At 35.2% G+C, this 25,067-nt stretch overlaps 1 protein-coding gene across 5 annotated transcripts in view; it reads left to right on the top strand.

Moving 5' to 3' along the window:
- Nucleotides 1-25,067, top strand: part of LRP1B (LDL receptor related protein 1B) — a 641,000-nt gene that overhangs the window by 460,617 nt on the left and 155,316 nt on the right. For all 5 annotated transcript variants that reach the window (XM_054278342.1, XM_054278341.1, XM_054278340.1 and 2 more), the window contains 7 exons: nucleotides 2,031-2,195; nucleotides 2,725-2,969; nucleotides 9,450-9,581; nucleotides 10,754-10,981; nucleotides 13,829-14,003; nucleotides 14,299-14,393; nucleotides 17,793-17,942. In XM_054278342.1, coding sequence (XP_054134317.1) covers nucleotides 2,031-2,195; nucleotides 2,725-2,969; nucleotides 9,450-9,581; nucleotides 10,754-10,981; nucleotides 13,829-14,003; nucleotides 14,299-14,393; nucleotides 17,793-17,942 — 1,190 coding nt within the window. The remainder of the gene's footprint in view (nucleotides 1-2,030; nucleotides 2,196-2,724; nucleotides 2,970-9,449; nucleotides 9,582-10,753; nucleotides 10,982-13,828; nucleotides 14,004-14,298; nucleotides 14,394-17,792; nucleotides 17,943-25,067) is intronic.

Here is a 25,067-nt window from a genome sequence, read left to right as displayed (position 1 = left end):
TTTTGTTAGCAAATACTTGTCTTGCCATGTTGTTGTTTTATTTCTTTTTTTTCAATGTGGATGAAAACTGGAATGTTTGGTCTAACATTTGTGTGGTTAACGGACAGATTTAGGTGATTCTTCTCACTTAGAGACCAATTTTTTGGTTTTATTTTGTCTTTTTGTGTTTGTTTGTTGGGGGCTTTTTTTGTTGTTGTTGGCTTTTTTGGTGGGATTTTGTTTTGTTTTGTTTTTTTGGGGTTTTTTTTGTGGGACTATAAAAACACAGCTTAGATGTTACTAGAAGCCTAATGGCTGAGTGAAGTAAATGCCACCTTTTGTGTTTGGTTTTCATCTCTAAATTGGAGATAATGCTTGCCAGCTCCTGTCAGTATTTTTTTCTACCTCTTCATTAGGGATATGCTATAAATCAGAATATTATGTATATTCAATAGCTCCATCCTCTTCCCAGAATTATTGCTCTTTCAGAGAGGGGGAAAAAAGCCCTAAATAAACAAAAACATTCAGAAAAACACAGCAAAATCGAAAAACCACCAACCATAAATTAAATATGGCCAAAAAATACACCTGACCTGTTTTCAAAGTCATGATATTTAATTTTGTTTAGAAAATTACGATGGTCTGTTATGTGTCTTCACTGAATATTTCTCTCAGAAGCAAAGCTGTGAATAAAAAAATAAATATTGATAAAGGTCCCAGTTTCTGGGATCTAAATTGTGAATTAGGATGTACATGCCTTAATGATTAAGGCTTTTGCCCTCTCAACTGAGCTGTTAGAAAGCTTATTTACAGAGTGCATTGCTTATCTATAAAATCTTTAAAAAGAGGCATCCTGTTGGCAGAAAAATTGGCAGAGAAGTTGCTCAAATTAAATGGTTGGGAGGGAAAAAAAATCAAACCACCACTCTTCTTGAAACTGAAGGCTTAATCTGCCTTTTGAAGAGCCAGAAGCAATTGATGCTACATTATGTTAGAAGTCAGGAAAGAAAAAAAATCTTTAAACATAGCCAGGAATAGCTCCACATCCTTTCACAAATAAATATGAATATACACTGGTGATTCAAGGAGAAGGGTTGTGCTAGGAGTAAACACATCCTGTGTCCCAGGGGGGAGCAGAGCTGGTGTTCTCATTCCACACCCATTCAGATGTGTGCAAAATAAACATCTGTAGATAAACACATCCCATGTGAACCTCCCTGGCTGCTAAGGCTGAAGGACTTTTAGTGGAAATACAAAAACTTGTCAGAAGATTTGTTCCAGTCTGGCTCTTTGCAATTAACTCTTTAAGCTAACCACAAGTTTTCCTATCAAAAGTATAATTTTCCTTTAACAAGTCTGTGCATTGTTGAAAATTCAGTAATCTAAGAACAGAGTTTATTTCTGTCTTCTTGGTGATGCTGCTTCTGTTAATTAACAAGCCACTTCTTTGGTTATAACAATGAAAGTTCTCCTTATTAGCAAAACATTAGAGATGGTACAAAACTGAGAGAGACAACAATAAAGCCCATCTTTGAAGTTTTCTTAGCAAGTCTAATCTGTATAAAATTCATTAGTGACATAACAAAATCCAGGGGTCTTCATTAAAACACTCTTAAAGAGCAGCTGAAAATCTCTTGTTTAGCCTGTTCCTTGATCCCTGCTACCTCAAATCACCTTTCTTCCCATTCTTCCCTAACCCATCCTTCTTATCCATAGATTGCTTTCAAAGGCTCTCATTATAATTTCTCTTAATGAGCTGGGTTTCTAATTTTAGGGGGAAGACAAGGCAAGCTGCCACTGTGTAAATGGACATGGAAAAGGGAATGCTATTAAACTCCTAGTTTTTTTTAAAGTTCTTTATTTTCATGATAACTCTAACTAATAATGAAATATATGGAGACCCAAACTGAACTGTGTTTAATCCTTTCATTTCAAGTATGTCAATGGTGCAACCTTTTTTCCAACTGTTGCCTCATAAACCATTTCATATTTTTTCTTCATGCCTTAATATTTTCTTCTATCCCCCTTTCTTTCCCTTTTCCTCTCACCAGAATTCTGTTTTGGACAGACTGGGATGCAAATTTCCCTCGCATTGAGTCTGCTTCCATGAGTGGGGCAGAGAGGAAAATCATCTACAAGGACATGGACACTGGAGCCTGGCCCAATGGCCTCACTGTGGATCACTTTGAGAAAAGAATAGTGTGGACAGATGCCAGGTAAAGTGCTCACAGAATCCTTATTGTCGCTCAGAAATGCTCATTCCCCCATGCAGAAATGTGAACTGCATTAAGTGGAATGTTATGGAAATTATGAGTTATGGAGAATATGGACATGAAGAGCCCTGGGCAGGCACATGTACAAAATGTACATTGATTTAATTTCCCTGCCAGCTGTGGGATCACCCCTAGTTCTGGCTCCCTGTGCCTTTCCATGGGTCCTCCTTGACACTCATCCATGCAAGGCCCAAGTTAGTTCATTATTTTTAAAGTTCATCTGAAAGAAAAGTGAATTTTCTGTTTTATTTCTCATGCATTGAGGCAAATTAAAGCATTATACAAGCAAGTATTTCAAATGTCTAGTTAAATTAATAATATGAACTTTATAATCTATAAAGTTAACTGCAAAAATTCTTTAGGCTTGCCACTCTTACAAAGTAAGTTTTGTACACATTTTGCCCCATGTCATAATGGCTGTGTGATTTTTATTTTATTTTTACTTAATCTTAAATTTGGGGTTGTCTTGTAGATCGGATGCCATTTATTCTGCATTGTATGATGGAACCAGCATGATAGAGATTATTCGGGGTCACGAATATCTTTCTCACCCTTTTGCTGTTTCTTTGTATGGGAGTGAAGTTTATTGGACAGATTGGAGGACCAACACCCTCGCCAAAGCCAATAAATGGACTGGCCAAAATGTCAGTGTAATACAAAAAACAAGTGCTCAGCCATTTGACCTCCAGATTTATCATCCGAGCCGTCAGCCACAAGGTGAATATTTATAGAATAATTTACTGCTGAGAGGGGAAATAGGTATTCTTTTTATCTATAAATATCTGGATTATTAATAGAATAATTAATTACCCCTCCTCGGAGGAGGGAAATCCATATTCTTTTTATATATAAATATCTATATAAATAGCTGTGTATTGTTTTTTCTTGAATTGTTGTATTCAGCACTGGATGAAGTCAAAACCACAACAACCCATGTGGCAGAAGTTTTTATTGGCTACAAATATAAATAAATATATATATATATATATATATGTATGTATGTATAGGTTAGGATGTACCATGCAAAATAGGAATGCTAAAAAAAAAAATGAATTTGTTTGGTGAGATATAACAAAATACAGCAAATATTTTATAGCTAAATATTGGAAAGTGAAAAATACCTCTGGAGGATGACTACCAATTAATTACAGAATTTTTCATGTTCTCGGGACAAATTTAAACTTTCCTGGCAAGAAGTTGATGTTAATACAATACTATTTTAGAAATTATCTCATTAATACTTGTTGTTTTCCAATTTTTTTGATACTGAGAAATGATATTTTGTTTTTCTCCTCACCCAGGGTTTGTAGTTCTCAGCAGGGAACTTCGACTTTTATGTTAGTAGGTTGTGAGCAATCTTGATTTGAAGTCTTCAAATCCTGACAATTTTGGATGGCTGTGTAAATATATTGGAGCCCAGTTCTGAATTATTTATCCATAGAAAATGATGCTTAAATCTCTAATGTAAATGAGTTCCAGGAAGTAAAGTTCTACTGCACATTAGAAGGCAAAATATTTGAGGAATGCTCTCACATGGAATGAAGGAAAAGCAATGAATACATATCATTGTTGGGTTGTGTTTGCAAGAGTGGTGACAACTGTGACCCCTCAATACGTGGCATAAATTGCCAGGATTCATTTGTCTGATGCTTTTATTTTAAAATAAAATATACATCTTCAATGTATATTGAAGATGAATGTTGCATGCTTTCAGTGGATGTCAAGTCTCTTGGACTTCATCACTTTGTGAAATAAGGCATTTATTTCCCTTATTCTTCCGAATTTATTTTTTTGGGGCAGGGTTCTTAAAAGCTGTCTAACTTCTGCTGAAGTAATATGTGTGCTCAGGCAGTTAAAGTAGGAGTGGAGTAAATATGCATCTCTGCACACACCTTTCAAATAAGTTTGGTTTTTTTTTTCCTTCTTTCTTTTGTTTCACGTTTTTGGGTGCTTTTGTTTGTTTGGGGGCTTTTGGCAATTTTCTTTTAATTTCTTTAATTTGGCAATTTTTCTTGTCATTTAATCACTCATAACTTTGGGATTTGAGGAGCAGCGTTCCATATCTGATGTTTCTAAAGCAGCAGGAGAGTTGCTATTTGCCTTTTCTTGCTCTCAGAAAAAGAACAACTCCTTTCTGTTTGGACTGGGGCCAGACAGCATCTTCAGAGGGATTCTGTAGCCTAGGGAGACATCAGGCAGTATTCCACAGTCAGCTTGGCCCCCAGGCAAATAAAAGCTGTAGAAAAGTCTTCAGTTGTTTTTTGCCAAAATCTAGAAGTTCAAGGATCAAGTTGTGTAATTGCAGCTTTTATTTTATGATGTTGAAAGCACTGGATTCTGATTTATGTTTGGCATTCTGGGTTTGCTCTAAATTACTGTCTTCCAGCAGGAGCAATTTTTTTTTCTTCAAAACTGCAGTACCTTTTTATTTGAACTGAACAAATGATGATACTGCCTGATTGCTTGTTAAATTTTCCTTTGAATTTGTAGCTATTTTGCTATAAATGAACAAGACAGTGTGCAGGTTAGAATCCTAAAATAAAATTAGAAGTAGATTTACACTGAAAATTGTCAGTATGAGCAGAGCACTGCAGGATGAACATTTTGCATTTTCATCTCCATCTGGGTCATCTACGTGGGTGAAAGTTGATTAGCTTTTAATATATATATCAAGGAAGTTATTTTGATTTTGAAATGAAGTAGAGCAGACCTAAATAAACTCTCCTAGCCTAAAGCCATTTTATTTGAGTCAATCTAGGCCAGATGCTAATTCAAGGTAGCAAAGTAAAAGTGAGGTATTTGTAGGGATGATGATAAGTTCAGCTCTCAGCACACCACAGGGATTGGGGAAGCTTTTCCCCTAATGCAGAATATTCTCAGGATTGTGAGCTTGAGCCCCACTTTTCTTCCCAGAATCAAAGCTGTGTCAGGAGTGCTGGTAAGATGGCAAACACAGGGCTTCTAGGAAGATTTTAATTATTTTTTTCAACTGTCATTGTCTTTTAAAAATCCACCTGCTGCAAAGAACAATGTCTGTTTTATTCACAAGAAGTTGTAGCAGTGCACTACTGAGGATGGTGGTAAGAGGGGCAAATACAAGCATTGGAAGGATCACAGCTTGGAAACACAACACTGAATTTCTCATATTTCCCCCTCTTTTTTTTCATCTCTCCAAGGTACTAATTTGAATTAAAATTAAAAAGCAAACGTGGCTTTGACATTATTTTTCTTTCTGCAGATTAAATTTTTATTTAGAAATCAGCACAATAAGAAATATAGTATATTGGTGCCACTGGGCTCTTTTGTAATTTATAAAATTAAGAACGTTTAACTTCATAGCACTGTTTCGTTACAATATTCTATTGAGACCCAGATTGCCAGCTGTTTAAAATAATAAACTCTTATAGAAATGTAGCTAAAGATGAGGAGAACTAAAATTTTTATTATCTAAATATCTTATCTCAACCTTGTATATGTTTTTTATTTCAAAATGAGCAGAAAGTTTGATATATGTATTATAAATAATGCAAAATATATACACCAATATATATATTATTTAACTTATAAATATATATTTATATATGATTATTTATATTATAAATATATATTTACTTGTGTTATTTTATGTGTATATATAATATTTATATGATTTTCTAAGCTTTATCAAGAATTGTGGTGTGTTTCTGTTTATTTAGTTTCATGGTGAATATGTAGTTTTTTTCTACCAATATTTGAAATGAATGATTAAAAACTGAAACAGAGTGATTAGAGGAAATAAATATTTACTTTAGAACATCTGATCTGTCCTAACCTGCAAATTTCAAAGATTGGTGTTAAAATAAACTGATATAATCAGGCAATATAAAGATTTAACTTGGCTGATTACCTTGGCCTCAGGAAAAGCAATTCTATTGGAGGTATTGACAATGAGCAGTGGATTTGATCTGTAACTGGTTTTAAATATGAGTGGGAATCAATTGCCAGCAATTTGAAAGCACCTTTTGATGTGACTGTGGTGCAGATATTTGAATGTTTAGGCAGAATTCAAACATTTTGAGCGCTGTTAAAGTGTAAGATCAAACTTTGTCTCACTAAAATCTGGTGCCACAAAGGGACAAGCTCAATATGAAGTTAATGCAGGGGATGAGTTGGCCATAGGAAATGCATATTGAGAGGTTGTCAGAGTAAGTATTCATTTGTCAGCTGGCGATGGAATGTCTGAGTGGGTTGTTTTTAAGGGTTACTGGTCAAGAAAAATAAGCATTTTGTTTAAATGAAGTTTTAGAGAGCAGTCAAGAAGCTATGTGACAGCACTGACATGTGTACACCTGTGACACAAACAGATTGACAAGCAATCAGCACTGGAAATCAATCAAATCATGAAAGAGGCTGTCCAGTCAGGGTAAATGCCAGGTCTGGGGCTTGCTGTGATCAAAAGGAAAATAGATTGGTGGAAATGAGTAGGAGAGGAATAAAGCAGCACAGGTAGTGAACTGTGATGCTGTTTAAATCCATACCACTCCCACGGCTGCAATACTGCATACAGATCATAAACAGATCATCAAGGAAGCCTGACAGGCTGATCAAGAGTATGGGATGGGTTTTGCTCTGGGGACAAGTTGGCTGATGCTGCTGGAAATATCATTTATAGACAGGCTTCTGTATGGTGGCAGTCTGTGAAATCATAAATGGCACAGAAAAGGTAAGTAACAAATGCTTATGAGATTATTCACAATAGAAATAGAAGTGTTAGAATGCGCACAAGAAAATAAAAAAGCCAAATTTTTGAGAATCAGAGCAATAACAGTGTGCCCTCAGGAGAATTAGTTTTAATTAGGAAATAAAGAGCAGGCTTAGCTGTTATTCAATGAAAGCAGTATGAATATGAAAGGAATCTATAAATACCTGTTGCTAGAAGTAATGTTTAGATCATGGTACTTTGCTCCTAGAGTTGTACACTCATGTAGAAACAAACACATCTGCTTTATAACATTTCTTTTCCCACCAATTTTGTGTTCTGTGCAATATGGAGGGAGCGGTGATGTGAACAGGACACAAATTGCACTGACTGCTTGGTGGATGCTTGGAGCACACTTGAGCTACAACACTCTCTTGAAAATAATCATTAACCACCATGCCTTTAATTTATTCTCTTCTGTCTGTTGTTCTTTTTTAATTCCATCCCATAGAGCACTACTTGCATGGAAAGACAATATAAGGATTAATTATTCTTAGGCTCAAAGTAAATCCTTGTCACAGATGGTTGTATGCATACAGAGAAGTTGAAATTCCACAGAAGTTGGCAAATAAATGAAAGGAAATTCTTCTCTGCAAAACACAGGGCCAGATGTTTACAGTCTTGCAACACCTGTGGAAAAAATGCCAAAAATTTGGAGAAGTTTGAATCTTTACCTGGTGTCCTGATATCCCTTACAACATAAATGATTCTGTGATCTCCTTCACAATATTTTCAAAACTCTAATTTGTGGTTTGTTCCTGATGTACACTTCTTAGGGATAGATGACTTCTTTTTACTAATAGTTTATTAATAATTGGAAATGGTCCTTGAGCCTTTTTAACTTCAGTGTCTTTTCTTCAACTTCACTTTTTTTTTTGTCTTCCACATGAAGTTATGACCTTATTGCAAGAGATCACCCCAGATTTCCTCTGTGTTCCTATTGATACAAGAAAAGTGATGTTGAATAAACATTTCTCTTTTTTAGTTCCTGGCAAAGGCTGAATGGCCTGCAGGGCTCAAAAGGGGCAAATGGGATGATTTTACAGAAAATAGTAAAAGCCTGGTTTGTTTTTTGGTGTTTTGGGGTTTTTTTTTTGGAGTTTTTTGTTTGTTTGGTTTTGTTTTAATAGAATGATGGCTACAATTGTAATTAACTTGTTTTTCCAAGATTTTGAAAGCTTCTTTCTTCCCAGAGTACAGGTTAGACTAATATGAAGTTAAAGGACTCAGGAACTGCTCGATAAATTTAAGGAAGCATGCAGTGGTGGAAAAAAAATGGTTCAATGAAGCAAATTTTGTCTTCAAATTTTAGTGCTTTAGGTTGAGCTAAATTTATTTTTTAAGGAAATTCATACATTAGATTGCTTTGGTTATCTAATAACTTGTACTGCAGCCTAGCACAATGTTAGAGGAATATATTCTACACTAATTGATTTCGTTAATTATAAGTTTGTCTTTGAGTCAGTCAATCCCGTTTCCCTTTTTCATCATTGTAATTTTCAAAGGTTTTTTTTGTTGTTGTTGTTTGTTTGTTGGGTTTTTTTTTACAAAAGGAAGAATCAACATTATTTCTGTTTATGCTTGAAATGTCTCTTCAGCAGTGCTCTGGAGCTTTGGGGTTTATAACAAGTAATGAAGATAATAAGAACCATTTCCAGGTTTTGTAAGACTAAGGGGATCCTCTCTGGTCAGCTTCTTCCTGTTCTTTAAAGCAATTTTAGCACATCTTATTCAATCAGTGAGCTATAGGAACTTGGAAAACCTACACTTAGGAGAGGTTTTCTTTGAGAAAGCAGAAATACTTTGCTGTGTTTTTGTTGGTTTTTTGGTTTTTTTTTTCCCTTTCTGTGTTAGATTTTCAACTAATATTCTAGTAAGGAAATCAAATTGAGAGGAAAATTGAATTTATCATAGTTCGTCTCATAATCTAAACTTTGACTATTGCTTTCACACAATTAAATCTGTTTTTCAGGTCCACATCATATTGACATTTTTTAAACCCATATGTCTTGATTTAGGCACGTAAGATTTAAATCTTATGAAAAGGCTGCAAAATTAATATCTCTGTGGGAAAATTATATCCAGTGGCTTCCTAAAATTATAATTATAAACTTTGGCTGTATTAAAAATCAAAAATTACATATGTATAGATATATATATATATTTAAAGGTTTTGCTATGGGATGAATATATTATATCTATAGATATCTATATATAGATATATATCTATATCTGTATATATATAATATATATATAGATAGATTTTCTTGGACTAGAGTTGAATATTAGCCTATAAATTGAATATTAGCCTATAAGAAGTTATTAGAGTACAAGCTCAGTTAATCACTTAGACTGGGTTTGTCTTCAGACAGAGTTTTCACCTTGTTCCAGCAGTTTGGCAAACCCTGATTTTTCACAAGTGTTTTTACATGTTGTGTGTTTCAATGATTCTCTTTTAGCTCCCAACCCTTGTGCTGCTAACGAGGGCAGGGGTCCCTGCTCTCACATGTGTCTGATCAATCACAACAGAAGCGCTGCCTGTGCCTGCCCACACCTGATGAAACTGTCTTCAGACAAAAAAACGTGTTATGGTAAGTTTTCCTCCCACAGCCTGGCAATTGCATTGATTTTAGAATCAATGGGCAAATGAATGTTAAAAATAAGATCTGCACAGTGCTTTTTAATGGTGTGTTTTAAAGGAGAGGCTGCTTTTTGAGAATCGATGACTTATTCTAATAGTTGAGGTCTGTGGTGCTTTGATATTTGCTGCCACAGCTGTTCCTTTGTGCTGCTGCTGTGTGTGATGGGTTCATAAAATTTATCTCTGCAAAACAGAAGGCTTTATACTGAAACGTGCATCCTCCCCACATTCTGAGTCAGGTAAGCTGAATAACAAAATATGCCTAATACCTTAAATCTCTACCTGCTCTGGAGTTGTCTTAGTTTCATTTTCAAGGATTAAAAAACAATGAGTAAATATTAGGAGTGCATCCTTGCAGGGAAGTTTTATAAAAAAACTGCAACACACACTTTTAAGCTCTAAAAGCCCTTGAAATGTCAAATAATTGTGTGTATTATCTATAAAACCTTGTACTAAATTATCCTTTTTACTGTTGATTAATAACATTCAATAAATAGAGAAGAAAATAGTATTTTGGCATGTTAGGGATATTGCAGGAAAAAAGATACTTTTACTGTTCATTTGCAGGTGCTTGCTCCAACCTTTCAGAGTTTTGAGATTAAAAAGAGAGCTCTGCTTTGTCATTAATTTATCATCCCTTTTCACTAGAGGAGGTGTAAATCAAAACAACTAATTTGCCCTTTTTGTTCCAGCTGTTTGCTTTTCACACACACACACATTTGCTGCTTGCAAAACTTCCCTTTTTCAGTGAATCTGATACCCTGAGATACCAAATGTTAATATCTCTTATGATGTGCAGGTGAAACAGGATTTGTTTGAGTGGACCAAAGAGGGTGAAATGTTTAAAATAACTTTTTCAACATTTTTTTCTTTCACACTGATATTGATTTACAGGTGTGGTGACAATGTCCAATATACAGAATTCTTATATTTTTTCTGTGATTTTTATGCTCTATAACATTATTTCTCAAGTGTCACTAGGCTGCAGGTTTTCTGGAGATGTTTAATCACATATATAAATGTCATCTACACATTTGTAAAGTGTTCTCAAGTGAATGACTTTGATTTCTATTAGGGATATTGTGAAGAGGATGAGGAATGACATTTCCCTTTTTCTAACAGAAAGAAAGAAGTTTCTTCTTTATGCAAGGCGTTCAGAAATAAGAGGGGTGGACATAGAGAACCCATATTTCAACTTCATCACAGCCTTCACTGTTCCTGACATAGATGATGTGACAGTCATAGACTTTGATGCTGTTGAGGAACGTTTATACTGGACTGATGTGAAAACACAGACCATCAAACGTGCCTTCATCAACGGGACTGGCTTAGAAACCATCATTTCAAGAGGTAAACAGCACAGCATTGAAGTAAAAAATAATTCCTTCTAGGTAAATGAGCATGCTAAAATAGGAACATTGTTGATATGTGTAACGTGCCCTGGTATTGGATAATTGATCTAAACAATAAGCCAGCAGAATTTTCTTTAGGATATCAGTTCACTTTATTGATTGATAATTCAATTGTATGTAAACAAATTGAGATGTAATTTTGCATTGATTTTGTACAAGATTGAAATGTGTAGCAAAAAAGGAAGCTAATGTCTTGAAGGTAGAAAGAATAAAGATAAAAAGCAGGAGAAGTGCAGTGTACAGAAATAGCTTTGCACTGAAGAATTTCCTGCGTCCTTTGGCTACCTAGGTTGACCTAGCAATGAAATTGGCTCTGTCAGGGTTATTTTCTCTTTCCAGTCCATGCAGATCTCCCAGCTTTGGGACCATTGGTGAAACCACAATATGGCAGCCTGGTAATTTTGGTGCTACTGGTGTAATGTGTTTTTTTTTCTGTACTGAATACATACATAAGCACAGAAACTTAATGAATATAAAGTCTATATCTGATTGCTTCAACCCTATTTCAGTAGTCCTGGTACTGAAGTGAAAACCTTTTTTTGTCCCTGGTAACATTTGGTTTGTGTTTCCAAGCACTGGCAGTTCCTCTCCTGAAAGCTTATTATATAAGATTTTATTATTATTATTATTATAAGAACTTATTGTTCTACTTTGTAATGAACCTATCTGCTTGAAAATAGGAAAAACTGACTATGTGAAACCAAATTTTGGTTTGGTTCCCCAACAGTTAAGGAATGTTTGCTGGGGAAGACGAGAAAAGAAATAGCTCAGCTGTGTAAGATCAGACCTTTTCTGACTGGGAGAACAAATAAACCATATAGTGTATTATCTGGGGACTGTAGAAAAGAGTTCAAGCTCTTGCCCCTTGTGTCACCTTAGAAGAAATTTCATCTGTGTTAGCACATTTTGGGAAATGTTTGGACAAATATGGCAATTTCCCCATTTTCTAGACTGTGAATGCATTTATTTTGCATAGCTACTTTTTTTTCCCCCCTGCTTTTTCAGAGACAACTTTATTAACAATCAGATATGTTTTGCAGTCCCCGTAATGAGAACAAGGCTTAGAATGCCTCCTAGAGATCTTTATATCAGGTATTCAGGTGCCCCACAGAGGAACTTATTGTTTGCTTTTTTTCAGAAAGTAGTAGAACAAAAAAGTTGTTTATTATACAAAAACCACTGAACTTGTCAAGGAACTTAATGAAACCAAAATAAATATACTATTCTTTCATATTCCTTTTATTATGGTAGCTTCTGTGGTAGAGTTTTTGTGGTTTGTTTTGTTTTGATTTCTTTTTTGTTTTTGTTTTTTTTTTTTAGTTCCAGATGTAACTTTTTATCATAAGTTTGAGAAAATTGCCATGTTCTGGCACATCAAAACATTGTAAAGACTATTTATTATGTGTAAACGATCTCATTTGCTTGCAGTTGTACTTTTATACTTCTAATAAGAACATAAGAAGCTTTGTAAGCACGTCCTGCTGGGGTTCTCGTTGGATGAAGTCTCATGCCAGTGTCACAAAGATGCCAAGTCATACTTGAATCTTTTTAAGAGTATAAAATTATTATTTTCTATCCTACAAGCAAAAAAAAAAAAAAAAAAAAAAAAAACCTAGAAGGGCAGGGGAGCAATTTAAAATGGGTCAAGGACTGTGTGTTTGGTGTCCTTTGCTACATTCTGTGATGTTGGCAAACTTCCTAATGCCCAATCCCTGCTCAGCCTCATGGACGTGCAAACCTGTCCTCAGCCACTTCCATGTCAGTTTGTCAAGGGCAATAATGCTGTCAGGGCAAATTACCATGTGGAGCTGACAGGAGACGTGTATAAATGATGAACTATAATGAATCACTGGATCACCCTTGGCCTGTTCCCTTCTCCACAAAGATGCCAGCCACTATTAACTCAGGGCAGAGGGGTGTTGTTGGCACCTAGGATGGAGCAGTGACTTTACACTCAGTATTTCAGGCAGATTTTAACACAGATTGACATTTATTTAAGTACCTTGCTAAGGAAGACCATCAAGTTACCAAATCAGCCTTATCATATTCCTGTTTTGCTGCCTCAGGTAATCATGGTGCTGTGACCCTCAGCCCCCCACAGCTGCTCCTTCATGGGGAAGAGAATCAGAAGGGAAAAAGTGAGCAAAGTCTTGTGTATCTTATAAAAAACAACTTAATATGAAAAGTAAAAGCTATGAACAGTAAGACAGCAAAATAAAGAATTCATTCACTGCTTCTCTTTGGCTGGCAGATGTTTTGCCATATCAAGGAAGGCAGGGCATTAACTTGAAGTCTTCAAAGCCTCCAAAAATAAAACCAGTGAACTTCTCCAGTGACACAAGTACTTAAGAACTACAGAAATATGCTCTAGACCAGTGGTTTTTATCCAGATCGTCTGCACAGAGCCTTTGTGGAGCTGAAGTAGGAAAGAGGCTTTTAAATTTCAGCAAAGCATTGTTTTAGAATGCCACTGAGCAATAAACACTTTCTGAAGTAGAAAAATACAATGCAGAAGTTCAGCATCTCTGATTAATTTTTTGGGATATTAGGTTTCATGCTGTGAATATTCAGTGTGATTTTCGTGTTCTTATTGTTAGTGTATCAGGCCCAGGAAGAAAAATAAAGGTTATTAATTCTTGGCAACTAGTTAATAAATCCATCTGAATAGAATATTGCACAGTATTGTTAACAAACTGTAGAATAAATTATTATTTTCTATTTTTTATCCCTAACACTGACAACAATCCAGAAAGAAAATCAAACAAACTGCTTTCCCTTTTTGCAGATATTCAGAGTATCAGAGGTCTTGCAGTGGATTGGATATCCCGTAATTTATACTGGATTAGCTCAGAATTTGATGAAACCCAAATTAACGTGGCACATTTGGATGGTTCCTTGAAAACCTCAATCATCCATGGAATTGACAAACCCCAGTGTCTTGCAGTTCACCCAGTGAAAGGGTAAGGTGTCCATGGTTGTGATAAATAAACTGCAGTAAAGCTCATCAGAAGGTGGCTCTTTATTTATATTTTAAGTTTGGCCATTCTGTTTTCTTTCCAACTAAAAAGCATGAATTTTAAATATTTTTCTGAAAATATATTAACTGAATACTTCCCTTAGAAAGCTGCTGATTAAATAATGTAACTATTATTTTGTTTATTAATTAGTTGTGCACTTTGAATCCTAAACTGATGTTTCATTGGAAACACAGTGTGCACAAAGCAGTAATTTAAATATGTAAATTCTCCTCTTCAGGAAGCTCTACTGGACGGATGGCAACACAATCAACATGGCAAACATGGATGGCAGCAACAGCAAAATTCTCTTTCAGAATCAAAAAGATCCTGTTGGTAAATACCTTCTTTCCTGTTTCTTTTTAAACTGAGAATGATTTATTATGGACATTATCTTGAACTCCTATTTAAATGTACAATGAGATTTTTCATCTATAGTGATAAGAACAGATATAAAGAAATGAACAACACTTGTGTTACTGTTGTGTTTCACAATTTAAGATGTTTTTAGCCCATTCTAACTGAAATCCACTGTAGATTTAGTGGAGTATTGTTGACTTTTAGAACTACAATAGACTGAAGGAGACCCCATCTATATTTCTCAATTTTTGTTTCATGGTTACAAAAATGTGGAGGTCAGGGTTTTAATAAGTCATGGATGTTTGTGAGAGGCTTTGACTGCAAATGTGGATCCTTCCCCAGAATCGCAGCTACATAATCAAAATATAGACTGGCCCTTAACTTTTCACACAGAGGAAAATGCAACAGTTGAAGCATGAATTTCATGCTATGACTTAGCCTCAGTTTTAGTATTTGAGGATTCACATAGCTGATAAATTATGGCACTTAAAAAAAAAAGCTCTTTCCATGTGTATTTTTTTGTTTTGTTCAAGTCTCTCTTTGTAGATAATTTCATTTTTTAGGGAGTTAAAGTGGTTATGTCAATTGTTGCTGCCTTATTAATGGCCCACCAGTAAAGTGATTTAAAAACATTTTTTTTTACAACTGGATGCATTAAGCAAGCAGAAGTGAAAGTGATTTAAAGAATTCAATAAATTTGACATAAGAGCAACATGACATGCATTTTACAGCCTAAATTCAATGAATTTTGTAGAAATTACTTGATAACTGTTTTACTGTTGATAAAATTATCTGTCTATCCACTTGAAGAGACAATTACCTTTTTATCTGGAGAGAAAAGAGTGGCAAACCCACTAATTTTAAGGTGAAGAAAAAAAACACTTTTAATAACATTAGAACAATATTAAGGACTGTGTGCAAAACTTTGCTCTGAATATTTTGTGATCAGAAGTCTCAAGGTCCTAAATTGCAATGCTTAGGGTTTCCAGTATCAAACTCTGAAATAAAATATATGCAAAATACCAGTTTCAATGGTTTAAATATTTTTTTCCATTAGCAAAATACAGACCCATGCTAAGAACAATGAAATCCTTCTAAAGATTTAGAAAGTAGCAGTCTTAAAAGCTTAATTTAATATTTCATTTGTGCTCTGAGAAAATTGTCTTTTTCCTTAAGTGAAGCTCTAGTTCATGCAGTGCTAATTTTGAGTGTTTGGGGAATTCTCAGGCAGATTGCTGAAAAAGACAAATATCTGGTTTATTAGAGTTGGATATACTGGTAATTGATGGGCTGTTCTTGATGCAAAATTTCCGAATTTGAAAACTCAGGGAATTTTCCAATCTGTGACCAGAATTAAGGTGATGGATTTATTTTTCCTATTTGAGCTCCATCAAAACAAAAAGACAATTTTTCAATTATAGTATTTTCTATTATTACCAAGAGTATTTTTAGTTTGGAAACTTTGGGAACTGATACTCTGAGAATGACAGATTATATAATTTATTTTTATCTTAACTAGTAGAAACTAGTTATGGTTTGCTGCTCCATTCTGCAGTTCTAAAGTCTCCAGTGCTATCACATATATTTGTTGATAGAACTGGTCATTGGAGTGCCAACAATCTGTATTCCTAGGAATTCAAAATTCATGCTTAATTTTATACTTTATTGGGAAAATCATTTGCTCATTTGAATTCCCTGAGAGCATTGTCCAATTCTCACGTTCAGATTCACTTTAGCATCTCATAAGGTTTAAGCCAGTCAGTTACATTTGAGTTCATCATGAATATCTGTGATGCTTATGGCTAATAAACCACTTGTTTTCATTAGTAAAGCAGGACAATTCCTGAAAAAAAATCTAATTTAGCATGCTCTGCCTACATTAGAAATAATGTGTTTTTGCAAAGGTTGTTAATAGGTGGAAAGTATTTGGGGGAGAACAACGTGCTAGACTTGAGTAGAAGGAGACAGGAAAGTTTTTCATGTCAGTTGCTGTTGTGTAGTTGGAGTGCCTGTGTGAAGAAGCACCAGTTGGATATGTGCAGTATAAAACCAGACAGGACAGGGCTGTAATTGCTGCTCAGCTGGCACTGGCAGAGCCTCACAAACAGATCCCATCCAGGGGCAATCTGTGAGCAGCAGCTCATGGGTGGGAGCTATGGCAGATCCCAAATGCTGCCCATCTCGGAGCAGGGGAGCCTTCCTGCTGGTGTATTCCCTGTGAGGCCACGCTGATATTCCCAGGAAAGTTCCCTGTGCTGGGAATTGCCTGTGCTGTGCCCGTGTCCGGGATCCCTGGTGCTCTGTGTTTGAAGGGAAGCTGGTTGTGCCAAGTTTCCTCCTGGATAAAACCCTTGCAGAGAGGTGGAAGGAAATATCAGTCGCTGCAGAGGGATTGGAAAGGTGATTTTAGAAGCTCAGAAAGCAGACACCTTTTGGCCTGCTGTGTCAAATGTGCATGAAGTAGTGACACGATGGCAGCTGTAAGGGCTGCAGCTCATGGCACTGCTCTCTCCTGTCAAGGTTTCCAAAACAGCTTTCCCCAGGATGGAAAAGATTACAGTACAATATCCAGAGCTTGACCCATGCAGTGAAATACACTATTTTTTGGCAACTTGCTGCTGGATACTTAGCATGAGTTCTGGGAAAGCTGGAGCACTGAAGCAAATTGTTATGGCGGGTATTGTTACCATGCCAAGAATATTTCAGTGTGGAAAATCTCCTGCTACCACTTCTTGAACATTTTTAAAGGATTACAGAAGTCTGAAATACATTATCTCCTAGTTCTTTGCCCTTACTTTCAGAAAACTCTATACTTTATTCATTTAGTAACTTATTTTGCAAGTATCTTTGTGTTGACAGTTCTCTTGCTTCAAGCTCCAAAGAACTGATTATGAGGTCAGTTCACTATGAATCAAAATGAAAAGTAATACCATAAATTTATCAGGAGTTTGGATTAGATTTTGGTATTTCATCATCCTAAGCAGGGAGAGAACAGACTTTTTATAGTTCTGAATCACAAAAAGTACCTTGTTTACCACCTCTCTGTGTAATCATAATTTTAAAATATAAATGATGGCTTCTGGTTTGCATTTACAAGTTGTTAATACCCTTGCTTAGGACTTCAGCTTATTCAAATAATTCCTCATTGCCAGATAATGCTCTTTCATCAGTCAGTCACTGGTTTTGGTAACTGCTGAAAGAAATAAAAGGAACTAATCTTTCCAAAAGCCTGGGGGTTTTTTTCCATAGGAAATTATCAAGTTTAGTTTTCGCAAATTATTTTTTTAATGTGTAATGCACTTTCATAATGAAATCAGTTTAACAATGTATATCATCCATTAAAGCCACAGTTAAAGTTGTATGTGTTAATTACAGGTTTATCAATAGATTATGGGGAGAACAAGCTTTACTGGATCAGTTCAGGAAATGGAACCATAAGTAGATGCAATTTGGATGGTGGTAATCTCGAAATAATTGAATCAATGAAAGAAGATTTAACAAAAGCCACAGCTTTAACCATTATGGGTAAGTCCAGTGATAATATATTTTTTAATTATTCAACGCTAATTAATAATGAAATATAAGAAGCTTAGGGAAGTTATTGTTGGTTTTATGTAAATAATGCATACAGAGCATTCACAAGTCAGACTGTGTTGTCCATGAAAAGTTCTTTATGTTCAATTGAACAGTTTGCAATTTCTGTTACGAGGATATTTCTAATTGTATACTAGCATATATATATATATAGATATTTCTATAGAGGAATGAAGGTAACAAATTGATGGCTTATATGTAAAGAATTTCAAAAGAGAAAGGAGCTTTCTCACTGTTTGTTACACAGAATTATCCATTACGTGTTTCCTCTGCTCAATTCCTCCTACTTAATTCAGAATATTCCTAGTTATTTGGATTGCCTGGCACTTTGGGAAGACTTCTTTGGGTTATGAATTGATGATTGAGGATTTGGATTTTCAGATGTCTGCTCATATTCCATGTATTAAATTGATTGAAAGAAAAATATTCCATTGGTTACACTTGGTAAATAATGTTTAGAGTGTTCTTAAACGTCTATCAGAAAAATCAAAAGAAGAGTAGCATAAGGAAAAACTAAAAAATCAGCTAATTGCTGATCACTGAATATTAGAAAAATATTGCTTCAAATGGACTTTTTATCATATGCAGCTCTTGGTCCTTGTTGTAGCTGGGACAGAGTGTAGTAATAAATTCCAGGTTGACTCAGAATTTACATTTATGCTTCTGCATTTTGGAGATGACTTTAGAGCTTTCCATATTTCCTGTAAATTACTGACCTTTATTCTGGTTCACTTAAAAATCACTTGTATTTATCTTGGATATTCAAAAAAAAAAGTTCAGTTGATTAACAGACTTCTGTTGGGATGAGTGGGTTATCAACTGCCAGTCTTTTTATGAAATATTTCTCTATTTCTTATTAATTTTTATATTGCTTATAATTTTTGTGCTTCTTATTAATTTTATATTTTCTTATTACTGTTATATTTTCTTCTTATTTTTAATATTTTATTATTTCTTGTATTTCTTATTTTGAAATAGTTTATTTGGTTGATTAAATAATAATTACGCACATATAGATGATGTGCTAGTTAAAATTAAATAAGATTAAATTACTTTTATGCACATCGGTATAAATTATGTCATATTTAAAGTGGTGATTACTAAATTAGATTTATTATACACCCTTTTGGCCAGTACTGAACTCTAAATGCTGTCAGTATCTGTTGGGGGTATTATGATTTCATATGTGCATTCATAACCACGAGCAGGTTTGGTGTCAGAAGGAATCATGAATGTTAATTTGGACAAATTGTTTTTCATTGATTGGATTGTGACTGGATGTAGACTGAATAAATGACCCTTACTCTGGGGAGCTGTTGGAAGCCTTTACCAGGAGGTGTAAAGTGTGTTTTGTTTGTTCATTCTGTCACTGAGCTGCTGGAGGTGCCAGGTCTTCACCTGCCATCCACAGAAGCTACAGCAGTGAAGATCCCTCTGGGACAGGGAATAAAGAGTTTATAGCTGCCCTGTAAAGAAAATGCATCAAAGTAGTTGAAGTTTCGCACGTCTGGAGGTGGAAGAATATCTCCTATGTTGGTTTTATCACATGTACCTCTAATATTCATAGTTTGGGATGCTTTGTTTTTTGGGTGATGACAATTCTAGCTCCTTTAAAAATGGTGTGTGATGGTGTTCACAGGGGTTCTTGGACTGGGGAAGAGATGAGGATCTGACTCCATGTTTCAGAAGGCTTGATTTATTATTTTATGATATATATTACATTAAAACTATACTAAAAGAATAGAAGAAAAGGTTTCACCAGAAGGCTAGCTGAGAATAGAATAGCAAAGAATGATAACAAAGGCTTCCCTCTTGGACCGAGAGTCCGAGCCAGCTGACTGTGATTGGCCATTAATTAGAAACAACCACATGAGACCAATCACAGATGCACCTGTTGTATTCCACAGCAGCAGATAATCATTGTTTCCATTTTGTTCCTGAGGCCTCCCAGCTTCTCAGGAGGAAAAATCCTAAGGACAGGATTTTTCATAAAAAATGTCTGTGACAATGGTGAACAAAACTTACAAAGATTTGGGCGCTTTCTGTTTGTTTCGCTTTGGGGTTTTAGAGTCATAGTTGTGCTAAACTTCATCTTGGCATTGCAGTGGGATTCCTCATAAAAATCTGCTGGAGGAAAAGTACAAGCACATACAGTTTTATCAGCAGTATTGTATGTGCTGATTGAAAAACATGAAAAGTTCCTGCATTCATTTCTCCTGTAAGTTTCCATGTTGTGGAACACACTGCGGTAATATAAATGCCAATTATTTTCCTAAAGAGTGAGTGGATGTGCATCAGTTCCTTACAAGCAGGCTTTTGTGCATGTAAATTGGGTCAGAACAGAAAATCCAGTGCCATATGAAGCAAGATAAGAGTTTATCTAATTGATAAATGGTCATAACTAATAATATATAAGTAAAGAAGAATGACTAATTTGTTCCAATGAAAGATTTAATGTGGTAGGGTATGAAAATTTACTACTCCTGCTGATCTGCTTGTCTGCAAGTTTAATCAGAGGTTTAAGCAGGTGAATCACAGTAATTGCAATGTTTATTGCATCATTTTCGCTCCTATTCCTAAATTTTCTTGACTGCTTGTATCTAAAAACACAGTAAACACAATAAAGCACCAATTAAGTATTTCTCCTCCGTGAATATACTGAGCTATCTTTTTTTTGGTACCATTTGAATTCATCAGTGACTGAAGAGAGAGGTGATACCTGTTCCCAAACCCTTAACTGTTTTGTAGAATTTAATTTCTGCTCAGTGCTGGAGAGTTCTGTAATCTTCAGAATTAATATATAATAATCTTTTGCATTATTCTGTCTTTTGCATTTAGTGTCTTCCCAGCTAAAAGCAGTGTTTTGGACAGCTAATTTTCTTTGTTGGTATGTTTTACTATATGATCTTGTCATGGTGTTGGTTTATGTTTCCACTGAGCAGAAAAAGGAGATGGAGTTTGGTATTTTGGAACTCCCTTTGTACAGTTGTGTCACCAGGTCACAGAGTTGGTCACTCGTTGGTCTCCAGGACCTTTCCTGGACTGAGGAGCTGGAACAAGAACACAGTGAGGGCACCTCAGTGGGCTGAGGGGATGGGCAATGTGGTCTGAGGTAGCCTTGGCTGCCACGCACCCATTCCCTGCCAAGGCTAGGAGCTCTAAAGGAGGAAGAATCTTCAGAAAAACTGTATTTATAATAAATTCACTACACCACTGATGTCTCTTCAAGCCCCTCAGTTGTTGATTTTGACAATTTCTTTAGCTGTTTGGGAAGCATCTTCCCCAGCCATCAGTCTCCTTGTGAGAAGGCATGACCTCAGAGACCCCCAAAGAGAATCCCACAGCCTGTGTCATGGGCTAATGCCTTCCATCCCATGTGTGGACAGAGTTTTGCACAGAAAACTCACAGTACTGACAGTTCCCAGTGACCTTGGCTTACACTTCACGTTCCAGAAGATTTATCGGCGCTATAAAAAAGGCAATGACTGGGCAAGGCCTGGCCCAATCAAGACTTCTTTGGTTTGCCTTGGTGATCTCAGTGCTGTTCTGATAGCTTGAGTTTCTTGATCTGTGATTCTGTTAGTTTCTGTATTGAATAGAGAAGCAGTTAGGCCCTCCATGGTTGTGTTCTATGATTTGAACTCAATAGACACTGCCAGTGAAGTCAGTAAAGTTTTTGGTTTGCTTTGTAATACAGTTTATGGAGTGTCTCAGAGCTTCACCAGTAATGAGGATTCTCCTTTAGCACGACCCCTCAATCTCTACATTGTTTTTATTGCTTCCAATTCCTCTATTTTAGCATTGCAGTTTAGCTGTTGGAAACCATTTGGAAGTTACCACTTCTGTTTCAGATGTTTGCTGTTGTCTTGTCCTTTCCAGGCTCTGTTTAACATTTTCCTACTATTGCATTTTTTAGTGGAAGCTTATAGAAGGTAATGATAAGACATAAAAAATAATGTTAGCAAACAAGTTGGTGCCAAGGTAACTGTCAGGTTTATCCTTGAGGGGAATAGAAACAATATATAATTCACATATTTCTGTATTTTGGGCCTTTCATTTATTGGTTTTCTACTCAGCAGTGTCAATCTTTCTTTTTCAATATGCTGAGCAAAATTCCTGGTCTTTTGGTGCCTGCTTTTGCTAAATCTTTTTGAATGTGTACATATCAAATGGAATATTATTTTCATCCTATTTTATGGGATGAAAATAATATTCCATTTGATATGTACAAAATGGCTCTTTTTCCATGCCTTTAACCATATCAAGAAAACAAAAGTGTGCTGTTGCCATTCTGTATTACAAAAAAGTTGTTGTGAATCCATGAAGTCCTACATGCCTTCCCACTCTTACCACTTTTTCTTCAAATCCATATTCACTCTGTGAGATGTCAGTGTATGGAACATCAGCCATTTTTAATTAATCTATCACTCAAAACCACATGAATGCTTTGTCTAGTACCTCCCACTGATTATTGTCTTGCATTTGGTCATAGCAATTTTCTTCTCTTACTATGTAAACTTGACATTTTATTTTCTTCAAAGACATCTGCTGATTTTTTTTTTTTTTAGTAATTTAGAAGCTTATCTGATCCTCAGCACCCGGTGCCCTACATAATTTTCAACACCTGCTGCTGGCACAATTTATAAGTTGATGTCAAATAGATTCCCTGTTCTGGTATTCAGCATGTTCCATGTGAAAGAATCTCTGAATGTCTTCTACAGTACAGCAGAATTCTTTTCAATGAGAATAAAATGCTTTCTATATTTGTTTTAAAGTTTGAGTTTAATCTACCATTCAATATCTGATTTTAGCCATTTTCCTGATAGCCAGTGTTTTCAGTGGGATCAAATGATTAAGATATATTTGGAATTCTGCATAAAGTCTCATTTCCTGCCTTCCAAGTTACTTAGTGAAAACGATTCATTGGCTGTTATTGAGATTGGTTAGAAATTTTCCTTTGATGTGAGAGCTGTGTTTCTGGGTTGGGGAGCAGAGTCATTATTTCACACAATCTGAGTTGCAGAGGAGCTCGCAGCAATATCTGACGTGTTTCCAAACTGGTGTGTTGTTTCTTGAATGACAAATGACTCTGAATGAGAAACTAGAAAAGTATTGATTAGTTACTGTAAGTCTGTAGCTGAGGAGAAAGGGATGCTGAAGGATTCTGTCAGCAGTTTTAGTGGTGGCATTTGATTGGATTTTGTATCAGATCCTCACAGAAATACAATTGACACAAAACCACAACATTCAGCTCCTGTCTCTACAAAAAAAGAATATAATGAGGATATAATTTGTTGTGCATTTGGTCTTTTTTTAGTATAAAATAGAGTAACTCCACATAGTGAATGATTTTATGTGTAAGTGCTATTTCTGTTGAAGTTCATATAAAAAAAATTCAATCAGCAATACAACAAAATCAAATATACATAATAGCTTTTCAATGGGCATGCAGATATTAGAAGACATTTTTTTGAACAAAAACTGTATATAAATATAGCCATCAAGTTGTATTATCAAGCCATCAAAACTGAAAGAAACAATTATAGTATTTTATTTTAGACAAAAAATGTAGGTTAATATTACCAAAATATATTCATGCCCCCATGTATTTTCATTGTGCATTAGATGATATATTCGTCATTTGATTTTTGTTTCATCCTAAATAAAGTTTCAAAATAACGCCAGAATGCTTCCTTAGCAGCCCAGATGCTGTGACTTTGCTGGATCTGTTTGCAAAGTGAAAGGGGCTGCTCAGATCAGGGGACTTCAAACACACACACACCTTAATTTTCCAAGTCATCAATCTTCTAATTGCTGTAACACCATTCATTACCTTAGCATTAATATATGAAATATATCTAGGCAATTTGCCCAACTCTAAGTGCAGTACATAGTTGTCTTCCATAAATACTCAAACCACCATTAATGAAAACTAATGGCCCATCAAAATTTGCATTCAGAGTACTACTTGAAGTCTCCAAAGGACTGTCCACAAAGCCAGGGTAGCAATTTTTGGCATCTGAAGTTGCTGTTTCCCAATATGTTGCTGTGCTTAATGCTAATTACCCAGCAGAATGGATAAATACAACAATTTTAATATATATTATAACCCAGTTTCAGCAACAAGGTTGTAATTAGTGATGGAGCAACATTCTTGTTAGCATAATAAAGCAAATAAATCACTTTAGTTTGATGATTAAAGGTCCAAACCAGCATTTTTTGTCCCTTGTGTGTGAAAGCAAGTTGTATTTACACTGAAGTGGGTTTTTGTAAAATCATTTACTATATTTTAAAATTATTATAGAAATAATTATTCAATCCTGTATAATAGATATCATGGTTGAGTTGTCTACTGACAGAGTATCAATAATGCAGAGAGAAACAGTCCAAATTTAACTTAGAATTATGGTCAAAAATAGACATGTAATTGTTTTGGTTTGGTTTTTTTCTTTACTTGAGACTGCAATGGTGTTTGGTCACCTAGCATTTTCTAAATAATTGAAACATTTATTTCTAAGGTTTTAGGGCATAGCTGGAAAGTTTTTGTAAGTCATAAGAGGTTTGACCTCAAGGAGTCTGTACTTCAGAATTTGTGTGTTGATTTGTTTGGGCATTTTGGTTTGGTTTTTTTAGATTGGTGGATTTTTTTTTAAATTTTATTGTATTTTTTACCTTTATTTTTAACTATACTAGGTCAGGGTTTTTATGACCTTTCTCCTTTAAATCCCCCTACTCTATCCTTGTCTATTTCTAAAAATCATAGTGTACCATTCTGTGCAAGAGAAGAATAAACACTAGTTCAGTAATTTCTAAATTACACATTTATTTAAAGGTTTATGCAGGTTTCACATGAACAAGAATGAAAGTGGAAGGTAAAATAATCAATTTGAAGAGTATTGTGATACCTCACTTGTGAATTGTTGTGATTTGTCCTTTATATTGGTGTAGGGGATGTAGGAGACTCCTCAACCTCTGCAGTCACAGTCGAGTGCCTTAGGATTAGTAATGAGTTTATGAAGTGTTATTTTTGTCACCAGAGGAGAAAAACTCCAGGAT

The sequence above is a fragment of the Melozone crissalis genome, unplaced genomic scaffold (assembly GCF_028551555.1).
Source record: "Melozone crissalis strain CALT ecotype California unplaced genomic scaffold, PUWL_Pcris_2 ptg000023l_1, whole genome shotgun sequence".
Lineage (NCBI taxonomy): Eukaryota > Metazoa > Chordata > Aves > Passeriformes > Passerellidae > Melozone > Melozone crissalis.
This window is presented reverse-complemented; position numbering and strand designations above follow the sequence as displayed.